Below are 25,641 nucleotides of genomic sequence, written 5' to 3'. Positions count from 1 at the left end.
GTTTTACCAAACTGCTTTTAACAAAGGTCACAAGTAAATTTCAGATGCCTTTAATATCAGTCAGAACGCAAATCATGCTAAACCTTTCATGCAGTCTAAGAAACTGGCCACCATACATAACTGATTTTGTCATAATGCAAGATCAATGAAAAACAAGTGAGCCATTTACGAACCATGAAGAACCAGTCATATATTTCAATCTGAAAGGCAATGTACTCCTTTCCATACATTTCTGTGCATCTAAAATGATCCACCAAATTACTATTTGTGGAAATTTGCTCAAAAACATGCAGACATCAAACATGTAGTAGATCTGAGAGCTGCGAAAGCTGTTTCTGCTTGTGGGCAATGCACTGAGTAATGTCATATCAGCTGACGTTTTTATTGCAGTGACAAATTAAATTACAAAAGACCTTAAAAATGCAAGGAAAAGAAACCATGAAATCTTGGCCATCATTTTTAGTTCTATTATCATCTCCTGGCCATCATTTTTAGTTCTATTAATTATTATCTCCAGGTTATGTCCCCCCCACCCCTTCCCCACCTGTTTTGAAGCAACTGGGGTCACTCATGCTAGTCATGGTGATCCTAAATGCACTTCAAACTTGTTTCCTGGTTTCAACATAGCCTTTTTTTCTGAAGCAGCTCTAGTACTGGAAATGTGTAATGCAATCCCGCTGCACATGAAAACATGGGAGAAACATTCTCTCGTGTATCTGACAGCACTGGACCTCACACTGCTGCTTGCAGAAACGGGTGGTGGTAGTCAGCAGGGGATGGGCACAGCGGTGATTTTATCATTTATGCTAAGGTTATCAATACCGTTCTGCTGTTTTCTTCAGGAATCTTCAATACCTGGACTTCTAGAGAGTTTGGAATTTCATTTTCTTTCCATGTTGTATTCAAATTTTTGAGATGGTGTGGAGAAAACCTACAGAATACCAACAATATGTCATTTATTCAGTGTGGGGAATGCCTTTTCTGAACCAACAATACCCAAGTTTAAATTCCAAATGTTGATTGGGTGTAGGGAAAGCCTACCCTATACCAACACAAGTTTAGAACTAATGGCTAGGCTAAAATGTCACATGGCCCAAATAAAGTATTTTGTGAATTGAGGCTGAGCTACAAACCATCTTCTATACAACACTCAAAGCTGGTGATATGACACTGCAAAAATCATGTTATGCAGATGCCCATACTGAACTCTGGTTAATGTATAAAAACATACTTCCACCAACTACAGACAGTACTGAACAGGCTTCTTTACCAGTCCAGTTCCAAGAGCTACTTTGCAGGAATAATACCAAGCTTACTGTGACTGTGTGCAAGTCTTCGATAGTTCAATGCCTTGTTTTATTTCATGTCATACAAGGGCAATCACCACGGACAAGACGAGTATACATTACTTAATGATAAGAAGACAAGAGACAGTCAATTTGAGTGTAGCAATTCATTATTCTCAATAAGCTTTAAATACTCAAACCCCAAACAACAGCACAGACCGTATCAAACCTATCAACTCCATAACAAAACCGCACAATATTCATACTTTTATTGTTGACATAAACACACCAATGAATCCATTCATCCCCATATCACAAGTGAGTCATTGAATAAAACAACAAAGGTATATCTAAAAAAATAAAAAAAAATAAAAAAATGACGGATAGAAAAACAATAACAATATACATCCCTGAATTCCCTCAGACTGGAGGTATCTTAAATTGGAGGTGTCTTAAATCCTGCAGACCAAATTGCCCCCAGTTTTCAAATATCAAAAAGGGTGACTGGATTCTGTACTGAGTACCAAACGCATAAATTTCACAATGGTCACAGTGCAATCTGATACTGATGAATAGGCAGCTGGTGCCCATCGAAGAACTTACTATCAGTATCACGCTTCCTGCGTATCTAAGCAATCTATAGCAAACATCTCAAGTCAGTTTGGAAAGAGAGGGTGAGAAAAAAATAACAAACCAGGAATGCAGAAATTAAGAAAAGAATAAAAAGCATAACAGGAAGATATAGAGGCAGAAAGGAAGAAACTTCAGAATTTCTAAATGGCGGGTATACTATTTACAATTGAAGTGAAAGATGCCTCCTGTCCACACAGAGACAAAATGAACAGTTTGGCTTTTTTTGGTCTATGCGCACATGCAAACCATAATAAAATAACCCAAGCATCAACTTCAAATGCATGACCTATGTGATCTTCACTTTGCCTGAATTCTTTCAAATTTTTGTTCAGCAGCTCAGGTAAGTTGTTAGTGCCAAGTTCATGAACACAACAGTCTGCTTATACTATAGCAGCAGAATTACTAACAGGCAATGCTGATCATTACACAGACTCACAAACTGATACATATTTATGTAACAATAACAGCAAAGAAAACAAAACATCCTACTGTCTACATCAATGTCAGTGTCATTGGCGTGGTAAACAGGGTTAAAACAAGTGGGTCATTTTACTTCAAGTTTCATTATTCTATCAATGTATTATGGAATGTGAAATGTATCAAATATAAACAAGGTATCTATGGACAACATTTGTATGTGACTACAGTGGAAATGTTCTCTGATCTATATTCATGATGAAATTTCTGTCTTATGAATACATCTCATCTGGAAACAACCGTCTCCAACAGGTATCAAGGACATTAATAAACCAAAGGAAAACTGCAACTGTGTCAATTTATGTCAAATCACAGCAACTGTTAACTGGAAAACTCCCTAAACGTGCTCTATATTATATCTTTGTAACTGACAGTTGTGAAGTGAACATGTACCATATTTTACGGACTACAAGGCAATCCTGGTAAGTAGCTTTTAACTTAAGCCGATTGACCAGATTAAAAAAAGAAAGAGTAAAACTAATTAATTCATTAACATGCACACATCCATGAATCTACTTTCATGAATGAACATGGATGCAAGAGCATGCATGTTATTCCAGACTTTTTTCCCTGACTTCCCAAAATATTTAGATTTAAAACAAACACTGCTCTCAGTTTTTCCCCCCACTTCTTTAGTTCTTACCATCATTTTTTTTTTTTTTTTTTTTTAATGCAGAACTAATAATTTAGAATGTTTTATTACTTTTCACATCATCAACATCATCATCCAACATCCTTCCAGAGGCACAAGCCATCAGAAACAGTTATCAAGAGTCTTCTATTTTGGTCCATCTCTCAGAAAGTATCTAATATGTTTCAGAGTTTGGTCTGAGTCTCTGAGTCACAGCACCTGGTATTCTTTGATCAGCAGCCTTTCTGCTTTTTTATGTGTTCAATGTCAAAACCAGTCAGGTCATGTTTGTTGCAGGTTTCACAGGGTGGCCATATCCACTTCCATCTTCTCTAAATTTCATCCTCTGCCGGTAGTAGTAGTTTCCTGTCTGTGTTTGGAGGGTGTGGGAGGGTTGCTGATGGTGTCTGGCCAGCAAAACAGAAAGATTCTTTTGAGACAGCTGTCGATGCTTATTTGGTAGTTGTCTTTTTTTTTTTTTTTTTAATTCTCCATGTTTTGGCTCTATACAGCAGACCTCATTTTATGCAGGAACTGAACAACCTAATCTTGGTGAAGCAAATTATTTCTTGTGAGCTCCAGATGCTCCTGAGCTGAAGTTCTCATGGAACAGAGTAAATGTGAAGTGACATAGTTTCAGACATGTCATTCTGAAATGGTTCTCCCATACTTTCCAAACTCTTTTAGAGGAAATACTAAATAAAATCATTTTGTGGTGGAGAGGGCACTATGTTGTGATTACTAACACATATAATCATTTTGTTATGGATTTCCCACTGAATGCCAACGAGGATTTTGGGACTTGCAGCATGCATATTTTTTACCTTCTGCATGCGGTTTTATGCAGTGCAACAGTGTAGTTTCAGCTCACATTCAACTGACATTTATTTTTTTATTTTTATCTTATGTTGCTTTTTCTTACTTCTTATATTTTCACTGTCTGAGCAGAGGAAGCAAGAAAAGAAAGCCAAGTTAATTGTTCCCAATCCCAGTGAGAACTTTCAAACTCCTACCATGTCAGTGAACAACAATTTCTCTTATGAAGAAATGAGTGGCACTCTGTCACAGCAGTGAATATCAACTTGTGTTCTGGCTTCTGAAAACATCAACAGTGCTAACACAAACTTCACTCCATTCTGCAAAACAATCTCTCTCTACATGTGCACAGAAATGACACAGGACAGAATTAGAAAAAGCAAAAGATGTAAGGATTCTTTTGCAGAACAATTATGTACATCCCGGTCAAACATGTACAACATCTACAATCAGGTCATGATATTGCTAATGATGGATGCTAATTTTGACCATAAGAAAGCACGTTGTTCAAATCTTAGTTAAAGCACAATAAACAATTTGAAGTAAAGACAGAAGGGATGAGGATACAGAAGTAAACCAATCCAATCTTCCGCCAAAAACGAACCACCTCCAGAAAAAAGGAAACACAACAGTCTGAACAGCACATGCAAAATAGACGCTGATGCTTCTTTTGACCTCTGCACCAAAACAAACCTGGCACAGAACAGCTGAAGTCAAGGAGAACAGCTATACATGTACCCAAAGAAGCTAGGTAGAAGCTAAGACATTAGTGGAATAGCTCATAGAGGCCTCTTGTGTCACTGGAAATGAAGAGGATTATCTTCTCATCTTGGCAATGCAGAGGCTTTCACAAGCTTGATCAGTATATTCAGCTTTTGGAATCAATATATATATATACCCTTACAAACTGGTAACCAGTCTCTCAGACACACACAAACATGCACATGTGCACACACACACACACACACATTCTACTCTGCCTGTGAAATCTGATATATTTTCCAATTCCAGAGCATGGAAAATCAGTCTCAATAAGTAAAGGAAAATAATGAAGCAAATAAAAATATCAGAATTTAAAGCACAGGGGCAAAATATTGTAAAACTGCTTTAAGATCAATGTTACAAATCAGCAAGGAAAAAAAAACCCAATTCCTTGAATCTGCCAAAGAACAATACCATGTAAAGCATCTCCAAACTGACTCAAAAATATGTTTGGTGGAGTGCTATACCACTATTCAAACTTAATTTTCTCCTTTGCTGCAAAATGCTTCAGCTGTTTCAAGCTGACCTCTAGCTTCTGCATCTTTGCACTGCTGATCCACTGACCTTGTGTTCAAAAGTTTTCCTAAAGTCATTTCCAGCATCGGTGGTGGCAAATGCTTGGAATCCATGTCCTTATAAAAGTAGCTATTTTTCCTCTATTTTCCAATCTCCAATTTGACAACAAACGAAACAGACCTAAGTGCCATTTATACTCATTTTAATTCATGCTGTGCATCTGTTCTCTACCATTAATTTTGTGTCATTCTGGTTGAGGAAAATAGTGTGTGTATGTCAGTGTGTGTGTTAGAGTGTGTGTGTGTGTGTGTGTGTGTGTGTGTGTGTGTGTGTGTGTGCGTGTGTGTGTGTGTATATGCATCAAAGTTACTAATGACTACTGTTGCGTATTTGCATACATATGCATGTTTTTTCTTGCGAGCTGGGGACTGTCACATTTTCAAACACTGGCTTTTGCTGTAAACCTGATCCACAAGCAGGATGCTTAATAATACCACTGCTGTTGCATGTGTTTAACTTCAAGACTAATCACAAATGACAGATAAATATGACCTTGTTGTCCGTAAAATAGGGTATCAGTCTGCTATCATGATTAAATACTATACATGACATAACTCGAAGGTAGCAACTACTTCTGTTACAAGAACTATAACTCTTATTTCAACATTTGTTCACATATTACCTAAAATATATAGGGCTGGTTATATTCAAAGCAAATCAAATACTATAGTCACACAAAAATGCTGTAGTTAAACAATGAAAATATTTTATAATCTTAAGTACATTTCAATTTTCAATATATGATTTTCAAAACTGGCAATGAATCATTATGAAATAAATGACCTTGTCAGGTCACTTCAAAACTGCAAGTGGGTGAAAATGCCTAGAATGAAAACATGGACATTCTATAAACATACAGAATGCAAAATATATAAATTATTTAAGGTTTCTTTCTTTTTTTTTAACCTCCCAAACAGATTACCCTCCCAATAACCTGAATTACGGCATATCATAAGCTGTCCCTCCTCACAAAATAGAAACACCATATACTTTTAAACCACTCATGTTAAACGTCTTGCAAACACCAATCTGGTAATGGAAAAAAAACACCCTGAACTTGCACTTGAATTAGAAAACCTACTTTTCCAATGGAAAACAAAAGAAAGAAAAAAACTATTGTATTGTATTGTATTGTATTGCACTGTATAATTTGCATTGTTTTACTGTCACAACAGGTTTTTCTGAAATTCCAGCTGATCTCCCTAGGCCTGGGGAGAGCGTATCACCACAGTGCAGTGACACGCCCCTTCCCCAACAGCAGGTGTATTTGTTTACCATGAAAGTGTATTTTTCAACAGAATTTTGTCAGAGACAACCCTTTTGCTGTCATAGGTTGGTTTTTGTTGGGGTTTTTTACATGCACAAAGGGCATGCTGCACACGAGACTACAGTTATTTTTTCTGAACTAGTTAATCAACTGATGAGAATGAGAAGTGCAACATCCTACATATCATTGAAGGTTAAACATTATCATTAATAATCATTGAAGGTTAAACATTATCATTAATAAAATTATTATCATGCACAATGCGTCAACTGATATATGGATCATAGAAAGAAATGTGGAAATAAAAGAATCCCTGAAAAGGCTTAGTCTTTTTACTCATTCCACTGATCACTTTTTTGGGGGGAGGGGAGTGTGGAGGGGGCTAAGAGAAAAGTGGAAAGGAGGCAGAGGGAGGGGGTTCCTTCAATATCGTTTTTCAAAATTCCCAGTTTCTAAGTTTATTACAGCTGGTTCCACTCTCATGCCAGCAGTTTCTTTCAGTCTCACAATTTCACCTTACTTGTTGTTACTGTTTTGTTTCTTTTAATAAATACTGGAGGCACTTGTTAAAATGCATTTTGGCTCAACAATGGATCTAGGTTGAACGAAACATTAGAAAACAAAAAACAAAAAAACCACACAATTATTGATTAGATCAAATTAATAGATGAAAAAAAAATTATATATATATATATATATATATAATTATTTACAATGAAAAACTATAAAGAAAAATCTAAAGACTGAACCAGTTTGGTGTTTACAGACTTTCTCAAACAAAAAGACAATTGGTCTTCCAATAGCATCCCCTGTAATGTTTTAAGAATGTCCACAGGTAATCAAAAATGTTCAGCAAATAATTTACAATGTGAATGCACTGGAGAGACTATGCACTTCCTTGCCTTCTTACCTTGCAGCCTGGTGAAACTTACCTTTCGTGTTTCTCCAATGACAACAGTGAGCTTCATTTCTTCTGGTTATAAAATTTCTAAATGTCCACTGGGTAAGATTATAATATTCACTCATCTTCACTGATTAACAGTACAAAAGAACAGTAATTTTACGTTAGTTTTTCCATCTTTAGAGGAAAAGATCACTGTTCTTATTTCTTTCACCAAGACCTAAAAATTTGAACTCCATTTCTATTCATTACTATACCAAAATCAAGTGAGAAATGTAGGTGAGAAAGTTTTCTCCATATTTAAAATTTTCAAATTCATTTTTTTTTTTTTTTAATAATAAAAATAAAAAAACTGATCAGAAAATGTCACTCACAATAAAACAGCAGTTATAAATCATCTTTCTGAATTAGAAAAATTCAATTACACTTTTACAGAATTAAAATAGAACATATGTGTTCCTGCTGATTTAGCTTCATTCTGACCTCTGATCAAGTATTCTTCACTTTGTGCTTTCATTCAAAACACTTTGTTCTTGAATTTCTGGAATGGCTTAAATATTATCTGTGTGGTGTCCATATAACCAATAAGATGCAATTTTACAGTGAATACTGTCTTTGACAATGCAAGAAATGTCAAAGATACTATTCGTCCTCTGAACTGGCTAACTGACTGCTTAGTTACTAGTCTAACTCTAAGGACAAAATGCAGTGATGGCCAAATAGGCTTATTGCTACAGACTGCATAAAATGTTTCTTTTATTCCAAATATCTGTAATTTTCATTTGTTTTAGTTTCTGTGGAAAAGGTGACCTTTGTACATCTTGCAGGTGTCGTGCTTACAATGCTGGCACTGTGTGAGTTATGATTTATATCTTTTATCACAAATAAGTATTTTTTTAGTTTTCCCCCTCTCCTTTATGAAATCTGAACCATCTACTTGATTTAGGTAGAGAACAACTAAAAATATAAGAATATGGCAGTGGTAACATTCCTGTAAATTTTCTTTAAGTAATTTGAACTGCCAGGATATCTATTTGTTTTTCTTCTTTTCTTTTTTACTTTCCACCCCTCCAAACAGAAAAAAACTATTCCATCCTAAAAACTTGACACCTTTTCATATCTTGATAGTCAAATGTATCGATGACATTGTCATAACCAATCATTTTTATCAAGTTACATAAAGATTAATTAACTTCAACTTAGACCGTGACACTGACCTCTATACAGTTACAGTTCTCAAAGTAACCACAGTTCCTGATTATAAGATTGCCCACAAATCTATCCCTCTTGTAACATGTTTTTCCTGCTTATACGATAAATCACAGACATTTAATCTGAATAGGGATCATGCTTTTACCATGACCAGTTCTTTATATGAATCATAGAAATTTATATCAAGCTTACTGTAAATTAGATTAAGACATACGCTCTTTATTGCCACATGACCTTGACCTCGGACCATCCAACCTGCTTGCCACATCTTTAATCAAAAGCATGGACTGGAAACAACAAAATAATGTACCAAGTTTGCTTCCTATACCACGAGTGGAAGGAAAGGAAAATCACCATGTCTATGTTTACCAGACACATACAGTAACCGAAAAGGTATTACAAGACTCACTTTGTTCCCATGTAAGGAAATGAAATTTATGCTCTTGAAATTACAATGAAGCTCCTGTTGTTGAAGATCCCGGTCCTTTTGGTCCTCTGAAGTGCTGATGGAATGCATGTATGAATGGAAAGTAACAGTTCAAATGCATGCTAAAGGCATTTTCACCCACATTTCTTTCAATCAGGATTTCTCCCCCAAGCCAATGACACTTGGGATGCATGCTGATATAATCCTATACTAAAACATCAGGTACAAGAAATCTCAGAGATGTATGAAAGCAGGAAGCTGAATTTACAATGTAAGGCTGTTATTACCAACTCGCCTTCTAATGTGATTTCAAGGCTTAAGTTTTTCATTAAAAACAAGGAATAAATTTGACTTAACCCATCTTAACTGAGCCTGTCTGTCTGATGATAAAACTGAACTTATTTTTTCCCTTGTTCCCTTACATTTCAAACGTATTGTTTTGATCAGGTTTAAATGATTCCATCATGCAACAATGAAAAGATAAATAAAATGGCGTTGCTGATAATTGCCTACAAGACCAAATTCAAACTACCTCATTGGGATGCAGCAATGCACAATTTGTGCTTCTATCTTAAAACAACTTAAGTGTTTGTACTCACACCCACTTTTAACAGGATTGTCATTTGATCACAAATACATCACACTCATATAAGGTACTACTTCATTACTTGGTATCTATTTTCATATTCAACACAACACATTCTTCTGAGTTTTTTAACTCACTCGGGACGACAAGTTTTCTCCCTTGCTTTTCCCCACAGACGGCCCATTTGTAAGGGTTTGGAAAAAAATTACAAAAAATACAAAATACTGTGTAAGAAAATGAAACTTTCAGAACTGGTTTATTACGTGTTGAGCTATTACATATAAAAAAAAATCAAATTTCTCATCTTATTTTTACAGTTTTGCCATAAGTAGAAAATACTGCCAATTTTTCACCCCGAATCACCATACCCATGCTCGCTTTCTGCATTAAATTCGCTTTCTTCTTCGTCATCATCCACCTCTTCAATGTCCGACCCTTCTGTTTGTAGCATTTCAAGTACTTCGGCAACCCTAAAACGTTGCCGTCACTGCCTTGTTCGCTTCACAACATTCTGAGAAGAGCCTGCTTTGCTAACAGGCTGGCACGCGAGCAGATGACCGGTCAGTGACTTTGTCAGCGTGTGTGCGAGACGGGCCACACATCCCAGGCTGACCAATCATACCATTCGATTGTGGAGTGACCCAGAATAGCGCACTCTGCTTGGCTAATCACAAAATCACGTGTACAGCGCATGATGGAATTTTACTTTCGGAGAATGCTATTCCATTCCTTCGTCCGAAACCGAATACGTTTTGTGTAGGAATGCGTGAGCATTCCTTCGTCCGGAAAGAGTTAATCTACCACTTACACACTACTGATCACTTACCATTCAAGCCTCAATAATTCAAACAGAGGCAATTAGCCAATAAACCTAATCAATTAATAGTGAAGAGAAAAATTTAAAAGGCCTATTCCGCAGCTGCAACATCAAGCCAAACAAAAAAATAGGGGTAGAGGGTTCAATCAAATAAAATGAAAGTTCATGGAAACTCAAGTTTTCCTGAGGTCAAAATTAATACAAAAACTCAGAGTAACAGTTATACCTTTAGTCCTTTACTTACACATACCTAACAAAGTTTCTATTTCTTAAATCTATGTGAAATTTACTTTGTTGACCAATGTCTTTTTTTTTTCTCCAGAAAAATCCTACACACTGTCAGCTAAGATCAAAAGACAAGCAATATTCTCAGACGTGCTACCATGTTTATTCACAGAAATGTACTTGAAACTACTTCACATGTCTCTGCAATTTAAAAAAATGTTTCCCTTTCTACCAATTTTTACAAAATGTAACATCCCTGAGCTTTCTTTACCTGTCAATAAACAAAGAGAAAGGTTCAACAAAGGCAGACACCCACCTGCAGGATCCATCCCCGCCATACTTTGTGATGTTCCAGGCAATGGATTGGCATATAGGTTGGCAGCACCAGACATTCCAGGAAGGTGTTGAGAAAGACCATGATGTCGTGAACCACTTGAAGACTGACCAGATACTGATGTGAAAGCAGGGAAGGCAGAACTGGAAGAATAGGCAGGACTCTGATGCATCATGACTGGGTAGGGGTCTGAACCAGAATTACTTGTGTCACTCTGACCATCTCTACCATGGGGCCAACCTGAAACAGAAGTTAAAATTAAAACTTGTTTGGTTCTTCATCTCATTTCCACTCGAACTTTTTAGTAAAAGATTTTCTCTACTTTCTCTACCAAATCCAGTTCCTAGTTTCAATGCCTCAAGGGTAAACCTACTATCAGTTTGAAAGGGTAATCCATATATTTTGCGCACAAAAACTGGAGACACACACATATCTGATAATGTTGACTTTTGATCTCTGAATCTTGCTTAATGCAACTAGTGTTCCTAGAAAGTAGAATGTGTTTTATCTATTAAATGTTACTACTGTTTCAATCCATTATTATGCATCTAATGATGTATTAACGCATATATATATATTTTTATCCCTGCATGTAACCAGTATCTATAATGTGCAGCCTGAAACAGTAATTTGCCATAAAAACTGTCCACTGATTCTCAAGGCCTAACAAATGTCATCAGTGTATGAGTAGGGAACGCATAGATCTGCTTTAAAAAAAAAATATATATATGATTAGGTAATGCATGCTTTTTTCTTTTCTTTTTCTTTTTCATTAACTATTTCAGCATCAACAGTTCCAGCAGATGTGTACCAGTCCACAAGCTATGATTCTTCTTTAATACTTACACTTTCCAATATGAATGTCTAGTCCCAATTACAATGCACAAAATGAAATGTTAGATATAAATGTTAACCAAAATATTATTTGACAATAATTAAAATAAAAGAAAATGACACACTGTCAGAATGTGACTGAATCAAACTCAAAAGTGCATGTATTTCTGCTGAACACTATTTGTACTTCCGTTGGCATTTAATTCTATTTAAACTGCAGCAACAATAAGTTCTAACAGTCAATCTTCAAACCTGTATCAGGCCCTCCTTGAACATCATCTGGCATTTCCTGTTTTATCCAGACAGGCTGTCCAGCTGTGTCTCCAAGGGAACTGCTACGTTTCACTCTCGCTGGTCCCCCATGCTGACCCATCATTGGGGAATTGTGTGATGATCCTCCTTCAACATGTGATGCTAATGACAAAAGTTCATCCGTTGATAACTGTTCTAATTTCACATTCCCCATGTTAATGTTGTCTTGCGGCACGTCTTGACTGGTCACTGTCGCCGACGGTCCTCCCAACAGCTGCCTATTTCTTTGTGGAGAAGACACAGGATTGATGCTGCCCTGATGACTTACTGAACCTCTACCTGGACCCGAAGAACCCACATGTTTTCCCCCTCTAGGAATTGTTCCTGAGTTTGTGCTCCCTGGTACTTCAGTTTGATCCACAATCATAATGTCATTATCATCATCATCATCATCATCGTCATCTGAATCTTTGGAATTTCTTGTATTTGACTTGCAAGTTTTGTCTTTATCTGAAACGGTCTTTTTGTCAGTGGGCTGAGCATGGAAGCTGTTACTAACAAAGGTGACAGAATTTTCATCATTCTTGCTGACTTTTTCATGCAGAATATAGTCCACTTTTTCTCCTGTGTCGATACTGAGGTAGATGTGCCCGACAAGCTCCACTCCTCGCTGGAACTCCACATAACCATTGCATAGAGATTGCAGGAACTTGGTTAGGGACCCAATGAACTTTGTTGAGGAGTCTTCATCCATGTTTTCAATTAATTCTTTCCAAGACGATGGTGAAAATCTGCAAAATATCAGACAGAAGAATATCAGAGGTAAATGTAAATGTCAGCTCAATTTGACAAATGAAAAGAAAAAAAGTGGTGGTGGGGGGTTAATATGAAGCTGAATAATTTAATTTTAAATACTGATAGAATAACTTGACATCAATTTTATTGAAATAATCTGGCACTTTCCATCAAATTAAAATTTAGATGCAATTTTGCAAAGCACAATGATGGTAACACTGTAATACTTGACACTAAAACTGTAACACTAACACTGTGACAGTCAGTGGTCGTCCAAGATTGTGTGTGTGTGTGTGTGTGTGTGTGTGTGTGTGTGTGTGTGTGTGTGTGTGTGTACACATACAAGTGTTGTAATACTTTTTGTCCCAAGAGGTTTGTCTGTGAGAAATCCAGGCTTCTATCCCCAAAGTAACATGTATCACCACAATCCATCACAACTATTTTTTTCATTTACTGCAAGTGTACTGGTATCGTTATCAAAGTGGGTTTTTCTACAAATTCTGCCATGGGTTCTTTTACATGCACTAAGCACATCCTGCACACGTGACCTCACTCAATTGTCTCATTTAACGGACAGGACCCAGACCACTCAACTCTCAAGGTCCTGGTCCATATGGGAAGCAAACCTGTAGACACATGCTCTCTTGTCCAGCACATTACCACATGACAATGCTTTCCGTTTCACCTGACTGTGTGTGTGTGTGCAACTGTGAGAGATAATATAAATGCATTCATGCTTACACGCGTGTGTGTGATAGACTCACAGAGGCTAGGTGAGCTAGGAAAGATCAATCTTCAAGTTCAATCGAACTAGCTGTAACAGGGCTTCCACTAACGCACATGTGTGGGTCTATAAAATGAGAAAGGATGCACTACAGTCTACAGTTTTGGCTAGGAAGTCTATGGGACACACTTAAAAATCAGAATTGACTGAAATGTGCATGAGCTCCATCACACAACAGTACTTGCTTCTCGTTTCACTAGTTTTCAGTCAGGATATTATCTTTGTGATGTGGGCAACTGCTGCAAAGTTCATAACTTTCTCTTCATCTCCCTTTACAGGAAATTGTAGCCAATTTCTGGTACACTAACAGCGAGGCTTGTCAAGTATTCTGTGTCCAGTTTGAAATCAAAATGTCTCTAGATATCTGGATTTGATGCTTCAAAATGAAAACAAGACAAAAAGACTGTTTATGCATCAGCTGACTTCAATCAGCTTCAAAATGGGACAAACCACAGAAAAAGAAAGGCAGCACTTATCAATGTTTATGGGAGAAAATAATCTAAAACAGCTGCAGTATGTCAGAGATGCACATGTGATAAGTGCAGAACTTTCGCAATCTGGTTATCATGCACCTCAATGGAAAAGAATTAGTTTGTGGCAGGATCAACAAACAGCTTTTCGTTTTCGGTGGTTCACTCCTCTCGCCTTTTCTCTCTCTCTGCACATGTGAATGTGCAAGCTAGTGTGTGTGTGTGTGTGTGTTTCACATATGTGTGTGTGTGTGTGTGTGTGTGTGTGTGTGTGTGTGTGTGTGTGTGTGTGTGTGTGTGTTAACTGATTGTTAGGCAGTGTGCAATGTGTTTGTGTGAAAGAATGCTTTCATGACAAGCAACTAATTGGACTCAGAACAACATGAGGACTCCCTAATGCCTGAGTGACTCAGTGAGTGTCCTGTGACAGCTCAAAACAAACCAACTGTAGTAAGCCTTAAAGTAAAATGTCTTTTTTGTTATTCTGAAGCCAAGACATAATGTCCTTGTCTACTACTGATGTAACTGCATAAACAACTCGACACTGTACTGTCTTTATAATCATTCCCGTTTTCTTGGGAGAAAGTCTAGGAATTCCTATTCCATAAAAAAATAAACAAGAATTTGAGGAATCAGGTAATTCCAGTTCCAGATAAAAGAAGAAAAAAATTCAATAACTTGAAGTTGAGAAATTGAATATTAATGTCCAGTAATTTCTCTATTATGTGCATGTGTTCATATCATTATCTGGTTGTTATGAATACAATGAGAACATATGACAACGACATGATGATGGGCACAATCAATGAGATTATGGAGTTTACTTCCAATCTTGTTACTGTCGGTTTTGTGTTATATTTAATTAAAATATAGACACTGCATAGTAATTACAGACGAGCAAAACTGGAACTAGTGGAAGTAAAAAGTGGATATCTTTCTTCTCTCCCAGACCTGACGGGCGCAATAGCTGAGTGGTTTAAAAATTGGGCTTTCGATCTGAGGGTCCTGGGTTCGAATCACGGTAACGGCGCCTGGTGGGTAAATGGACTTGGTGGAGATCTTTCCGATCTCCCAGGTCAACATATGTGCAGACCTGCTAGTGCCTGAACCCCCTTCGTGTGTATACGCACGCAGAAGATCAAATACGCACGTTAAAGATCCTGTAATCCATATCAGTGTTCGGTGGGTTATGGAGACACGACAATACCCAGCATGCATGAACCACGACAGAGTCATCGGCAAGTCGATGTTGGTAGTGCAACGGAAAGAAGAAGACCCAGTTCAACGGATGTGCAGATCTACTTAAGAGTTTCCATAAGTCTTTCGTGATGGTCTTCTCAAACACAAATATGCATGTCAGAGATCCCGAAATTCACCGTTTCTATCGCCGATGCGTTCGGTGGGATTGGGGAAGCAAAAATGTGGCAATCAATCATTCATTCAATGGATCACGTAACAAGCACTGAAGCAGCGAACTGATGTTGGTCCTTTAACATGAAACAGCAAAACAAAGCAAATTTAAAAAAATACAAGAAACGTTAATTAGCCTCACCACTTGATTGCCTTTATGACTAATGCTTTCAAAGGACAATAGTTCTTTGATTGCCTTTATGACTAATGCTTTCAAAGGACAATAGTTCTGCATTATGCTTGCACGTGCCCCGGTGGACTGTTTCCAATGGTGCAGATGCATATGTCGAAATGAGCGCAAAATAACGAGTTCCAACATACAGCCAAATATAATTGTTCCAAAGAAATGTGCTATATCAATCTATTCAATATGATCGAGACAACAAGAAGGCCTACAGCGTTTACGAGCCTCAGAGAAACGCAACGAAGTCCAGCAAGCCGGGACTTCTTTTTAACTAATATGGCCGCCATCATGGGGACCGCCAACTACAGAAAAACCCTCAGCCCCACAGCAATGTAAACAGTCGAAACACTTTTGATGAACGTGGATCAAACACATGATCTGAAAAAATATCTTTAAAACACCCACCTTTCTAACGACGCAGTAAACAAGTGTTGATGCTTCGTGATTTAAACAGGATAGAACTCCGTACAACCTCAATCACAAGCACATATCCCAGCAGCCTTCGGTCACCTACCGCTTTTGTCTGATTGGTTGAATACCAAAACAGGGCACGAGGACGCGTCTTCTTTGTCTGGTGGAGATGGTGCACAGACATACATTGTATAAATATATCTCAGTGGGATGGTGGGGTTGGTGATTGGGTCTTTTGCGACAACAATAAGTACCGAATATTTGAATTCAAATCTATCTACATGTTTTTGTTGTCGTTATGTGTGTGTGTGTGTTTCTTTCTTTCTTTCTTTTTTAAGATTATATGAATATTTTCCGAAGCAGCATTTGGCAGGCCCTCAAGACCTGACCAGCAGGCATGCCCTGCTCCTTTGTGTGTGTGTGTGTGTGTGTGTGTTGCAACACTTTCTTATTTTGCTTCATATTTCTGTTTTCTACTCTGTTGCAATTCATAGTTGTTTGTTTGTTGTTGTTTTTGTTGTTGGTAGTGGTGTTTTGTTGTTGTTGTTTTTTGTTGTTGTTTTGTTTGGGGTTTTTTGTTGTTCTTTTTCTTCTCTTTTGTGTGTGTGTGGGGGGGGGGGGGGGGGGGGGGGGGGTTGTTTTGTTTTTTTGGGTTTTTTTTTTTAATAAAATGAGAAGTTAAAAAAACATTTCTGGTGAAAATATATGTATTTCTCACAGGCATTTGCCATTGATAAATTTAGATTTATAGATTTACATATTTCAGATACATGAGGCGTGCAAAATTGTCCCTTAATTGATTGTTTTCATCTGCCTTCACCCCGTACATGTTACATTTTGGTTCCCTTACTGCCATTTCTGAACTTTTTTTCGTACTAGTACTGACAGACTTGTCACATTTGCCACTGACAAATTTAGAAACAGATTTACACAGTTCATGTGCGGCCGGGAGGACGGAAGATACCAATGTTGGAATTGTACACTGTGAACTTCCGCCTCACACATGTTCAGTGCACGGGCGATCCTACAGACTAAATGTCAGGTACATTTGTTGTGAAACTACAGATTACTACTCTCGCAGAGTAGCCCTGATTATTGGTACGAATGTTTTTCATTAACTTGGAAAGAAAACAGGGAAAGAATTGTCTCAATCAAGTTGTGAAGCGACCTTTATGTATACTGAGGTATTCTGTGAGCCGGCTTAACGACCATTGACACTGCATGTTTAGTGCATATCTGTTATGCATATGTGTCATGTTTGAATGCGTGTTTGTATTTTTTTACATTTATTTGCTTATTTATCATCATTGATGTCTTTTTTTTCTTTTTTTTCTTTTTTTTCTAAAATTATATTATTATTATTATTATTGATTGATTTATTTAGTTGTTGTTGTTTTTTTTTGTTTGTTTTTTGGGGGGGGGTTTGTACGCTTATAGTTGACTTCAAGTTTTTGCGCCTAATACATATTAGTATTATTAGTAGTAGTAGTTCTTTTTTTGTGTGTATTTATCTTCTTCTTTTTTTCCTCAAGGCCTGACTAAGCGCGTTGGGTTACGCTGCTGGTCAGGCATCTGCTTGGCACATGTGATGTAGCGCCAGTATATGGATTCGTCCGAACGCAGTGTCGCCTCCTTGAGCTACTGAAACTGAAACTGAAACTGACACAGGAAAATTGTGGTCAGTACGTGTACGAAATACTGAGAGACACTGTTATACCACATACGCTGGTCAAACAGTGGATGTCGAAGAGTTTACTAAACTGTGACTGTGTCTTGCACCACAGATTCAAGAACCAACAGATGCCTTACCTGAGGGTCTACTACTGAGGTGTTACCAGTGTTAAGAGTGCATTCTGTGGACTTGTTTCATGTCAACAGACGCCTTACCTGAGGGTCTACTACTGAGGTGTTATCAGTGCAAGAGTGCATTCTGTGTGTGGACTTGTTTCATGTTCATGTCTAACTGCACAGTTTTTTTTAGATCATAACATTTATCTGGAAAAAAAACAACAACAACAGATTATTGCTGGCGTGCTGTTTTGATGCAGAATATGCAGTTGCAAGTGTCATCCGTTCCGTGTTCGGAAACCAAGATGCCGCTATATCATGTGACATTCTTGAATACGGTGAGAACGCAAACATGTTTGACAAAATTCGAAATCGTACAGACTCAGTGGTGAGAGTGTGAAAAATGGTGAGAGTGCTAAACCTCATTCTTTTTTCTTTTTTTTTCCCCTTTTTTTTCTTTTTTCCCCCTGTCATGTCCAAATAGAAAATTCTATAACTGGCACAGATTCTTATCATAATCTGAAGTTTAGATTTCATGTTGAATGATGCTCCACCAGAGTGGCCTGTGCCGCCAGTTTGAAAAAAACCAACAACTAACAAACAAACATAAAACAAAAAAACCTTCAGTTGTGCCATGATGTCTTTGTTAAACATGAACCTAGATTTTTTTTTTTTGGGGGGGGGGGTTAACGATTTTTTTTAAATAACAACTCAGGAAGCGTTAATTCTATTACATTGACTTACATTGACGAAGGTCTCCTAGTATCTGTCTGACGTCTATATGATGGACATCAGTTTCTTGCCGTACTTAGTCTTCAGCATTTGTGATGGTATGTCAGTGTTTTTAAATGACTTACTGTGTTTGTGTAAACGTGTGTAGTAATGTCATTTAAATAAACACACTTACATACCACATAAAGCAAACAGTCAATGAGTGTTATGTTCACATTATGAATGGACACAATAGTTTGTTTGGGTTATTCCCTTCTTTCCTCAATTACATATGTATGTTCCCACATATATGCCAATATATCACTTGATCATGTGCATACAAAGAAAAAATAACAACAAAATACAAAAACAAAAGCACAACCGAAATAACGCCCTTCATGGCTGCCTTCTGTAAACCAGGAGAATTAATTCAGCCCCATCCTCTTCACACGCTTCCCGAATTTATATTTTGTTTTTGATTACACGGACAACAATAAATGAAATGAGAAAAAGGAAAACCCTATTAAATCACAAAAACGACAACAACAACCACAAAAAAACAAACCCAACAACAAAACCCCATAAAAACAGAATGCACAATTATGCCCAAAAAATAAGGATCAAAACTGGATGAGAATTACTTTCGTAAGCTGACCAAGAATGGACATCTACGTTCTCAGATTACTATTTTGTACATCGATGAACGCTTTGCAGAAACTCCACTTGTATTGAAATTCTATATACTGCATATTTAACCTAACTGTATACTCTTCTGTTAAATATTTATTTTTTTAGATATTGTCTAAAAACCACAAACTCTGGAGTGACATTTTGTATTTTACATTTACAAAGGAAAAATTTGGCACAAAGTATGATAAAGTCTTGTGTGTCATCAGTCTGACATTTCATGTCGTTACCAATCATCCCTAGTTCTTTTGTAATTCTAAAGTTAACAACGTTAACACACGCGTGTGTGTTCATGTGTAAGGACAGACGTGCGTGGGAAAAAGATTATCGGGGAAGGAACTGAAATGTTGGGGAAAGGCAGGGGTGGGGAGAGGAGGGGGTGATGTGGGGCGGGGAGTGGTTTTGTGAGATGTGGACCGAAGATTAAAAAAAACACCAACAAAAACAACAAAAAAACACAACCAACAAACAACAACAAGAAAAAACAAAAACAAAAAAAACCAACAACTGTACATACAAGTTTTTCCCTGTGAGCAATATTCGCACCTGCCCGCTTGCTCATTTGTCTCCACCAATAATTCGTAAATGAACCTAGAATTTGTTATTGGGCATACAATTGCTGTTCTCCATGAAGTAGAACTGGAGCCTGGCCCATTCATTCGTTGACGATTCAGACCTATTCCCCTCATGACTATGAGGATGCCAAAAAACATATGCAAGAACTTTTGGATGCAAAACCTACTTCATCACTCTTGGTGGTGCCAAGTATTTCACTAGTGTTGATCTGTCGAAAGCTTATCTCACTCCTTACTGGGCGATTTGTAAGCGCGCATTCCTCAGTGTACTGGGCGTTTGTATAGGTTAAACAAAAAAAGTTCAAAAATAATGAATTAATACAGTCTCATGAAATTTGGACACACAATTGTTGAGGCATCAAAGACAGCACAATGTATCATAACTCTAGCTTCTAAAATGCTTTATGTACAGCATGAGGTAAAAAATGGTATTTTTTCATGACGTAAAATATGAGGGTGGTATAAAATTTGTATAGGTGAAGTCTGCACTATTCATGAAAAAAGCATTGTTTTCCACAAATCTCACTCTTAGAATCCCATTAGAGTGTAAATGATGAATTAATGGGAGCCTCTCCAAACTGCAAGTGAACTTACTTCAGCGCGAGGGGTTTTTTTTGGGGTGCGGGGGGGGGCGTGGTCTGTCATGCCTTGTAACTTTTGTCTGGTGTGTCTTGCCCCATGTATGATGGAAGTGTTGGAAAAGAAACATCAATCAAATAAACCCTTCCTCTGTTTCAACAGCCAGTGGTTCATTAGCATATTCACCACCAATCACCCTCTCCATTCCAACTGCTTGTCACTCGCCACATCTACTGCCCCTCCCCCTTCCCCTGTCACTCACACCAGTTTCAATGTCCAATACACATTGCCCTCCTTCTGATGGACCAAACAAACTCTCCTTTCTCCATCCCCTTCCAAGTCAAAGCCATCCCTTTGAGCTTGTAAGCTGAAAGCACGAATTTCTTGTCTCTGTCGAGAATAACGTGTTTGAGCCTGAGAGGCCATTGTCACACGTGCAGTCACTCAGTCTAGGTTGGAATAAAAATAGCTTGAAACCTCAGTGACAAGCAAAGATTGGCCAATACCAGTGGTCTGATGTTTTGCTATGCTAATAAGGCAAGACAGGAGACCCATTCAGCATTGTCCATTCTCACCTGTATGAGGCGTGGAAACTTTTGAATGTCAGAACGCGTATAGCGGTAATCAGTAGGGAATGCTCTCCCTCTCATCACTTGATAACAGGTAATTAGCAGGGAGTGAGTTATAAAGTCAGCATGACAGACGGGCCAAAAAGGTTTCGGGATTTACCACTCCTTTGGCCTGTATCAATCTGAACGCATGAGTGTGGGTAAGAAAAATGCACAAGCAACACTGAGAAGGTGCTTGCTGACATGACACTGGCGGAGTTGCTTGTTTTCCATGATGGTGTACTGATACATTCACAAACTTTGGAGATGTACAATATAGGCATTGGAGAGGCTTCGGAAGTTCAGTTTGAAACTTGACACAGAAATGTGTACATTCGGGGCATCTAGCGTATAGTGCGGCATCTTGGCTTCATCACAATCATCTGTAGAAAGTATTTGTCCACATCCGTTTTAGGTGAAGGTGCTCAGAATTAATCTATTCCACGGACAGTGAAATATGTAAAACCATTCAGTGGATCTGCAGGATTCGAAAGGAAGTTCATTACTAACTTTGCACTGTTAGCTAAGCCATTTCATGACATTACAGCTGGTTATATTCCCTCCAAGCCGATTTCCAAGAGAAGAGGTCAGTGCACAGAAGGTCGTGGTCAATCTAAGGTGTTTAGTCTGTTGTCAAACATTTCACACGAATGGAAGAAGGAACATCAGGAAGCATTTGAGACTCTCGTTAAGGCACTTTGCACTGTACCAGTGTTGACAAAGCAAAATCTTTCGAACTTCACTGTGACACTAGTGGCACAGGTGAGGGTGCTATATTGCACCAGAAGCAAAAGGGCAAACTTCGAGAAGTAGCATATGCTAGCAGAGGTCTTAACAAGACTGGGTCAAATACCCAGAATATAAAAGAGACTTGATGTAATTGTTGGAACTTGTATTCGTCTGTTTTATGGTCGTCGGGTCGTAAAACAATGACATGCCGTTGTGGACTGCTTTTGCCGGCTACCTACGGAATTGTTCCCGCACAAATCAGTTTGAAAAGATTGAGTGAATACCATTCATGTCATCAAAATGCTTGTTATCCCCCTCTTCTTGAATGGGATATTATCCCCACATTGTTTGTTCTCAAGATATTCTTCGACTTGTAAAAATGATTATGTTTATCATTTGTAAAAAAAAAAAAAAAAAAAAAAAAAAATATATATATATATATATATATATATTTTTAATTTTATTTTTTTTTATTTTATTTTTTTTCAAATTTTCATGATATATGAGTCTGTAGGCCTGCTTCTTTCCTTTCATCCATAAGCAGATGTGGTGGTGGTGCTCTCTCTCTCTCTCTCTGTGTGCGCGCGCGCGTGTGTGTGTGTGTTATCATAAGTTGGACATAGAAATAGCGTGACGCAATGACATACCACGGGAGTTACGGTTATGTAAGGTTTGTGACATTCTGGGATTGGGGATCAGCTCCATTTTATAATGACTATGATCAGTTGCGAAAAAGGTATGTGCCTCAAAATATTTGTCTCCGAAATCCGCTTTTAATACTGCAACATGCTCAAATGAGTCAATAAGGTCTTAGCTGTAAGTAAGTTTATAAAGTTTGCACATATTGTTTATATATTCATTTTGGGTTTAAAAAAACAAAAACAATAACAAACTTTTGTTTTCCGAGCTTCTATGTGACGCTGTTGTACATTTGGAAGTGTTTATTCCGGGTATGAAATTTTTATTTTGTAGTAATCCTCTGTACTTCGCGCGCGCGCGTATGTGTGTGCACTTTGGAGCTGGTCCGTTGTGTCCAAGATTCACCCCAAGCTCTGACAAAACCAAGCACCTCATGCTCTCAGCTTTTTGGGACAGGCACGGAACTGATCCCCCATTTTCAAAGGATCTGTATTGTTTCACTGCCTGTATGTGTCTATTGTATAACTCATTTTTGTCACAACAGATTTCTCTGTGTGAAATTCGGGCTGCTCTCCCAGGGGAGAACGCGTCGCAACACTTAGAGCGCCACCCATTTTTTTATGTGTATTTTTTCCTGCCTGTAGTTTATTTTATTTTTGTTTTTCTTATCGAAGTGGATTTTTCTATAGAATTTTGCCAGGGACAATCCATTTGTTGCCGTGGGTTCTTTTACGTGCGCTAAATGCATATTGCACACGGGACCTCGGTTTATTGTCTCGTCCGAATGACTAGCGTCATGACCACAACTCAAGGTCTAGTGGTGGGGGAGAAAATACTGGCGACTGTGCCATGATTCGAACCAGTTAGCTCAATTCTCTCGCTTCCCAGGCGGACGCGTTACCTCAAGGCCATGCATGCATCTGCGCATATATGTAAAGGTGTGGAGTTCAACCAGAGAACGTAGTACGGTCCCTGGTTTAACAGCACAAGTCCAAGCCAAAGAAGTAATTAAGGGACGATCTGGGACAGAAGGGATGTTTCACTCATGACCTTTAGGTTCGTGGCAATTTGTGAACAATGGAAAGTGGAAGGAAGAAGAAGCCGTGAGGGGTGGGCATTGAGGAAACTATTGTCCGGGGCAGATATTACAAGGGATAGGGAACCATTTGGTTGGAAAGACTTTAGTTGGTTAGCATCGGGCTGAGGAAACTTTATCAAAGATATTTTGCGGTTCGAATTTCTTTATCGCGAATGAACAGTCTTTGTTAAGATAATTACAAATGAGTAGGGTCTTTTTTTAAAAATTTTTTATTAAGAGACAGGAGCAGTAGAATCATGGAGTAAAACACACACACACACACACACACACACACACACACACACACAAGCCGCGCGCGCCCCCTTTTGATTTCTCCTCCTTTTCTCTTTCATTCTTTGTACAAAAAGACTTATTTAGGTATATGATATGTTTTATTATATTTTCTCACCAGTTCCTTTCACTGGGTAATCAAAATATATAAGAAGAGTGGGTGTTTTTTTAATGCAGTATATTCATCATTATGGTCCGGCAAAGGAGAAAAGAAATGAATGACATAGGAGAACTGAACAGTCGGAGCAAGGACCAAACACGAAACCTGAAAGCATGTCTTCATTTTCCATTTACTGCTTAAAAAAAAAATTTAAAAAAAAAGAAGAAGAAAAGAAAAAGAAGAAGCAAAATTAAATATTACAGAACTGATTATACGATTTTGTCTTGAATTACGTAACAGTGTTTATTCCTTGTTTAATATTCACAACTGCAGTTTTTCGGTGTTGCTGTTCCACCTTCAAATTTCCAAGGAAATTATCAATGGATCTTGGCCAGATTTGCCACAGCAGAGAATGTCAAGGCATCGGTTTAGTAAGGCCCTTTCTGTATGTCCATGGTCCATGAACTATCAGTTCGACAAACACCTCCCACCCCCCTCCCCCCAGCCACCCCGGCTTCTCTTCCTTTTCTTTTTTTATGCTCTTAACGTTTTCGCTTATTTTCTTTAAATTTTGAACGGAATTAATTTCCGAGGGGTTGAGGCCTTGGTGGCTGTCCGGATGGGAGGGTGGTGGGGGAGGGGGGGGGGGAGGCCGTCTGGTGTTCTGAGGGAGGACCCCTTGCTGTCTGCAGTGGAAGTGTTAAGCACTGGCTGGCGATGCGGGGTGAAGTCCTGACTGCTCGTCTGGCAAACTGAAACCACTGTATCAACAGCTGTTTTTGTAATCAGGTCCTCAATCCTGGCTTCACTGCAGCGGTCTGCGCTGTGTGTGGGCTGGGGCTGACAGGTCCTTGGCCTGCTGCCTGTGCTGACGGCTCCTCTCCCTCATCCTGGCCAGCTTCATGGCGTACAGGTGGGGGTTGGCCTGCAGCCTTCTCCAGTACAGCTGATTGTAGCTTCGCTTCAGGGCCTTCTGTCGCTGCTGCTGCTCGTCACATCCTGAAACCAGCAAAGACAAAGGGTATTTCAAGATCTGTCGGACGCATATGTAAACAAGTGTGTAAAGGAGACAGAACATCTTTTTCTGTGCGTGTTTGTGCGTGTGTGCGTGGATGTGTGTGTGTGTGTGTGTGTGTGTGTGTGTGTGTGTGTTTTGTTTGTTTGTGTGTGTGTGTGTGTGTGTGTGCGTGGGCGTGTGTGTGCCAGTGTGTGTGTTTGTGTGTGACTGACGTGTCACTGTAGAACTAAAGCGCTTTGTGAGGTTTGAAAGCGCAATATAAATTTACTGTTACTACTATTACCATTCTGATTGTATACCTCTTTACATAAGATCATCCAAATCTGGAGTTTGTCAGCCTAAACGGTTGGTTAAAAAATAGACACTCATAAAAGCCCATTAGTAGAAACGGTCGAGTGCATGTCAAACTTTGCAGCTTGAGACCGAAGAAATAGGAAATACACAAACGAATGGTATACAATAGGTGATTATAAAAGATGATAAATGGCAAATAATCCTGACCTAAACAAACTCAAGGAAACCATGTTTCGTAATGTATACAATAGATGAGCATGGAAGACGGTGATAAATAATCCTTACCGAAACAAAGCTCAATTTAGACAATTGATAGGCTAGAGGTATAATGTGACAAAACTTAATGTTAATTTTTATTTCGAAGACGGGTTATTCTTATTCTTATTCTTCGTTCGTGGGCTACAACTCCCACGTTCACTCGTATGTACACGAGTGGACTTTTACGTGTATGACT

General features: G+C 38.3%; 1 protein-coding gene across 33 annotated transcripts in view; it reads right to left on the bottom strand.

The window, feature by feature from the left end:
- The window catches only part of LOC143293573 (uncharacterized), a 128,386-nt gene extending 112,192 nt beyond the window's left edge, over positions 1-16,194 (bottom strand). For all 33 annotated transcript variants that reach the window (XR_013056787.1, XR_013056786.1, XM_076604559.1 and 30 more), the window contains exons 1-3: positions 16,085-16,194; positions 12,037-12,827; positions 10,933-11,190 (exon numbers count right to left, since the gene is read on the bottom strand). Coding sequence is in view for 31 of the 33 variants with exons in the window: in XM_076604559.1 (XP_076460674.1) it covers positions 10,933-11,190; positions 12,037-12,790 (1,012 nt within the window). In the remaining 2 variants the exon portion in view is untranslated. The remainder of the gene's footprint in view (positions 1-10,932; positions 11,191-12,036; positions 12,828-16,084) is intronic.
- Between the last annotated feature and the right edge of the window lie 9,447 nt (positions 16,195-25,641).

Source organism: Babylonia areolata, chromosome 19, assembly GCF_041734735.1.
Source record: "Babylonia areolata isolate BAREFJ2019XMU chromosome 19, ASM4173473v1, whole genome shotgun sequence".
Lineage (NCBI taxonomy): Eukaryota > Metazoa > Mollusca > Gastropoda > Neogastropoda > Buccinidae > Babylonia > Babylonia areolata.
Note: the sequence above shows the minus strand (reverse complement) of the source record. Positions and strands in the feature narration are given on the sequence as shown.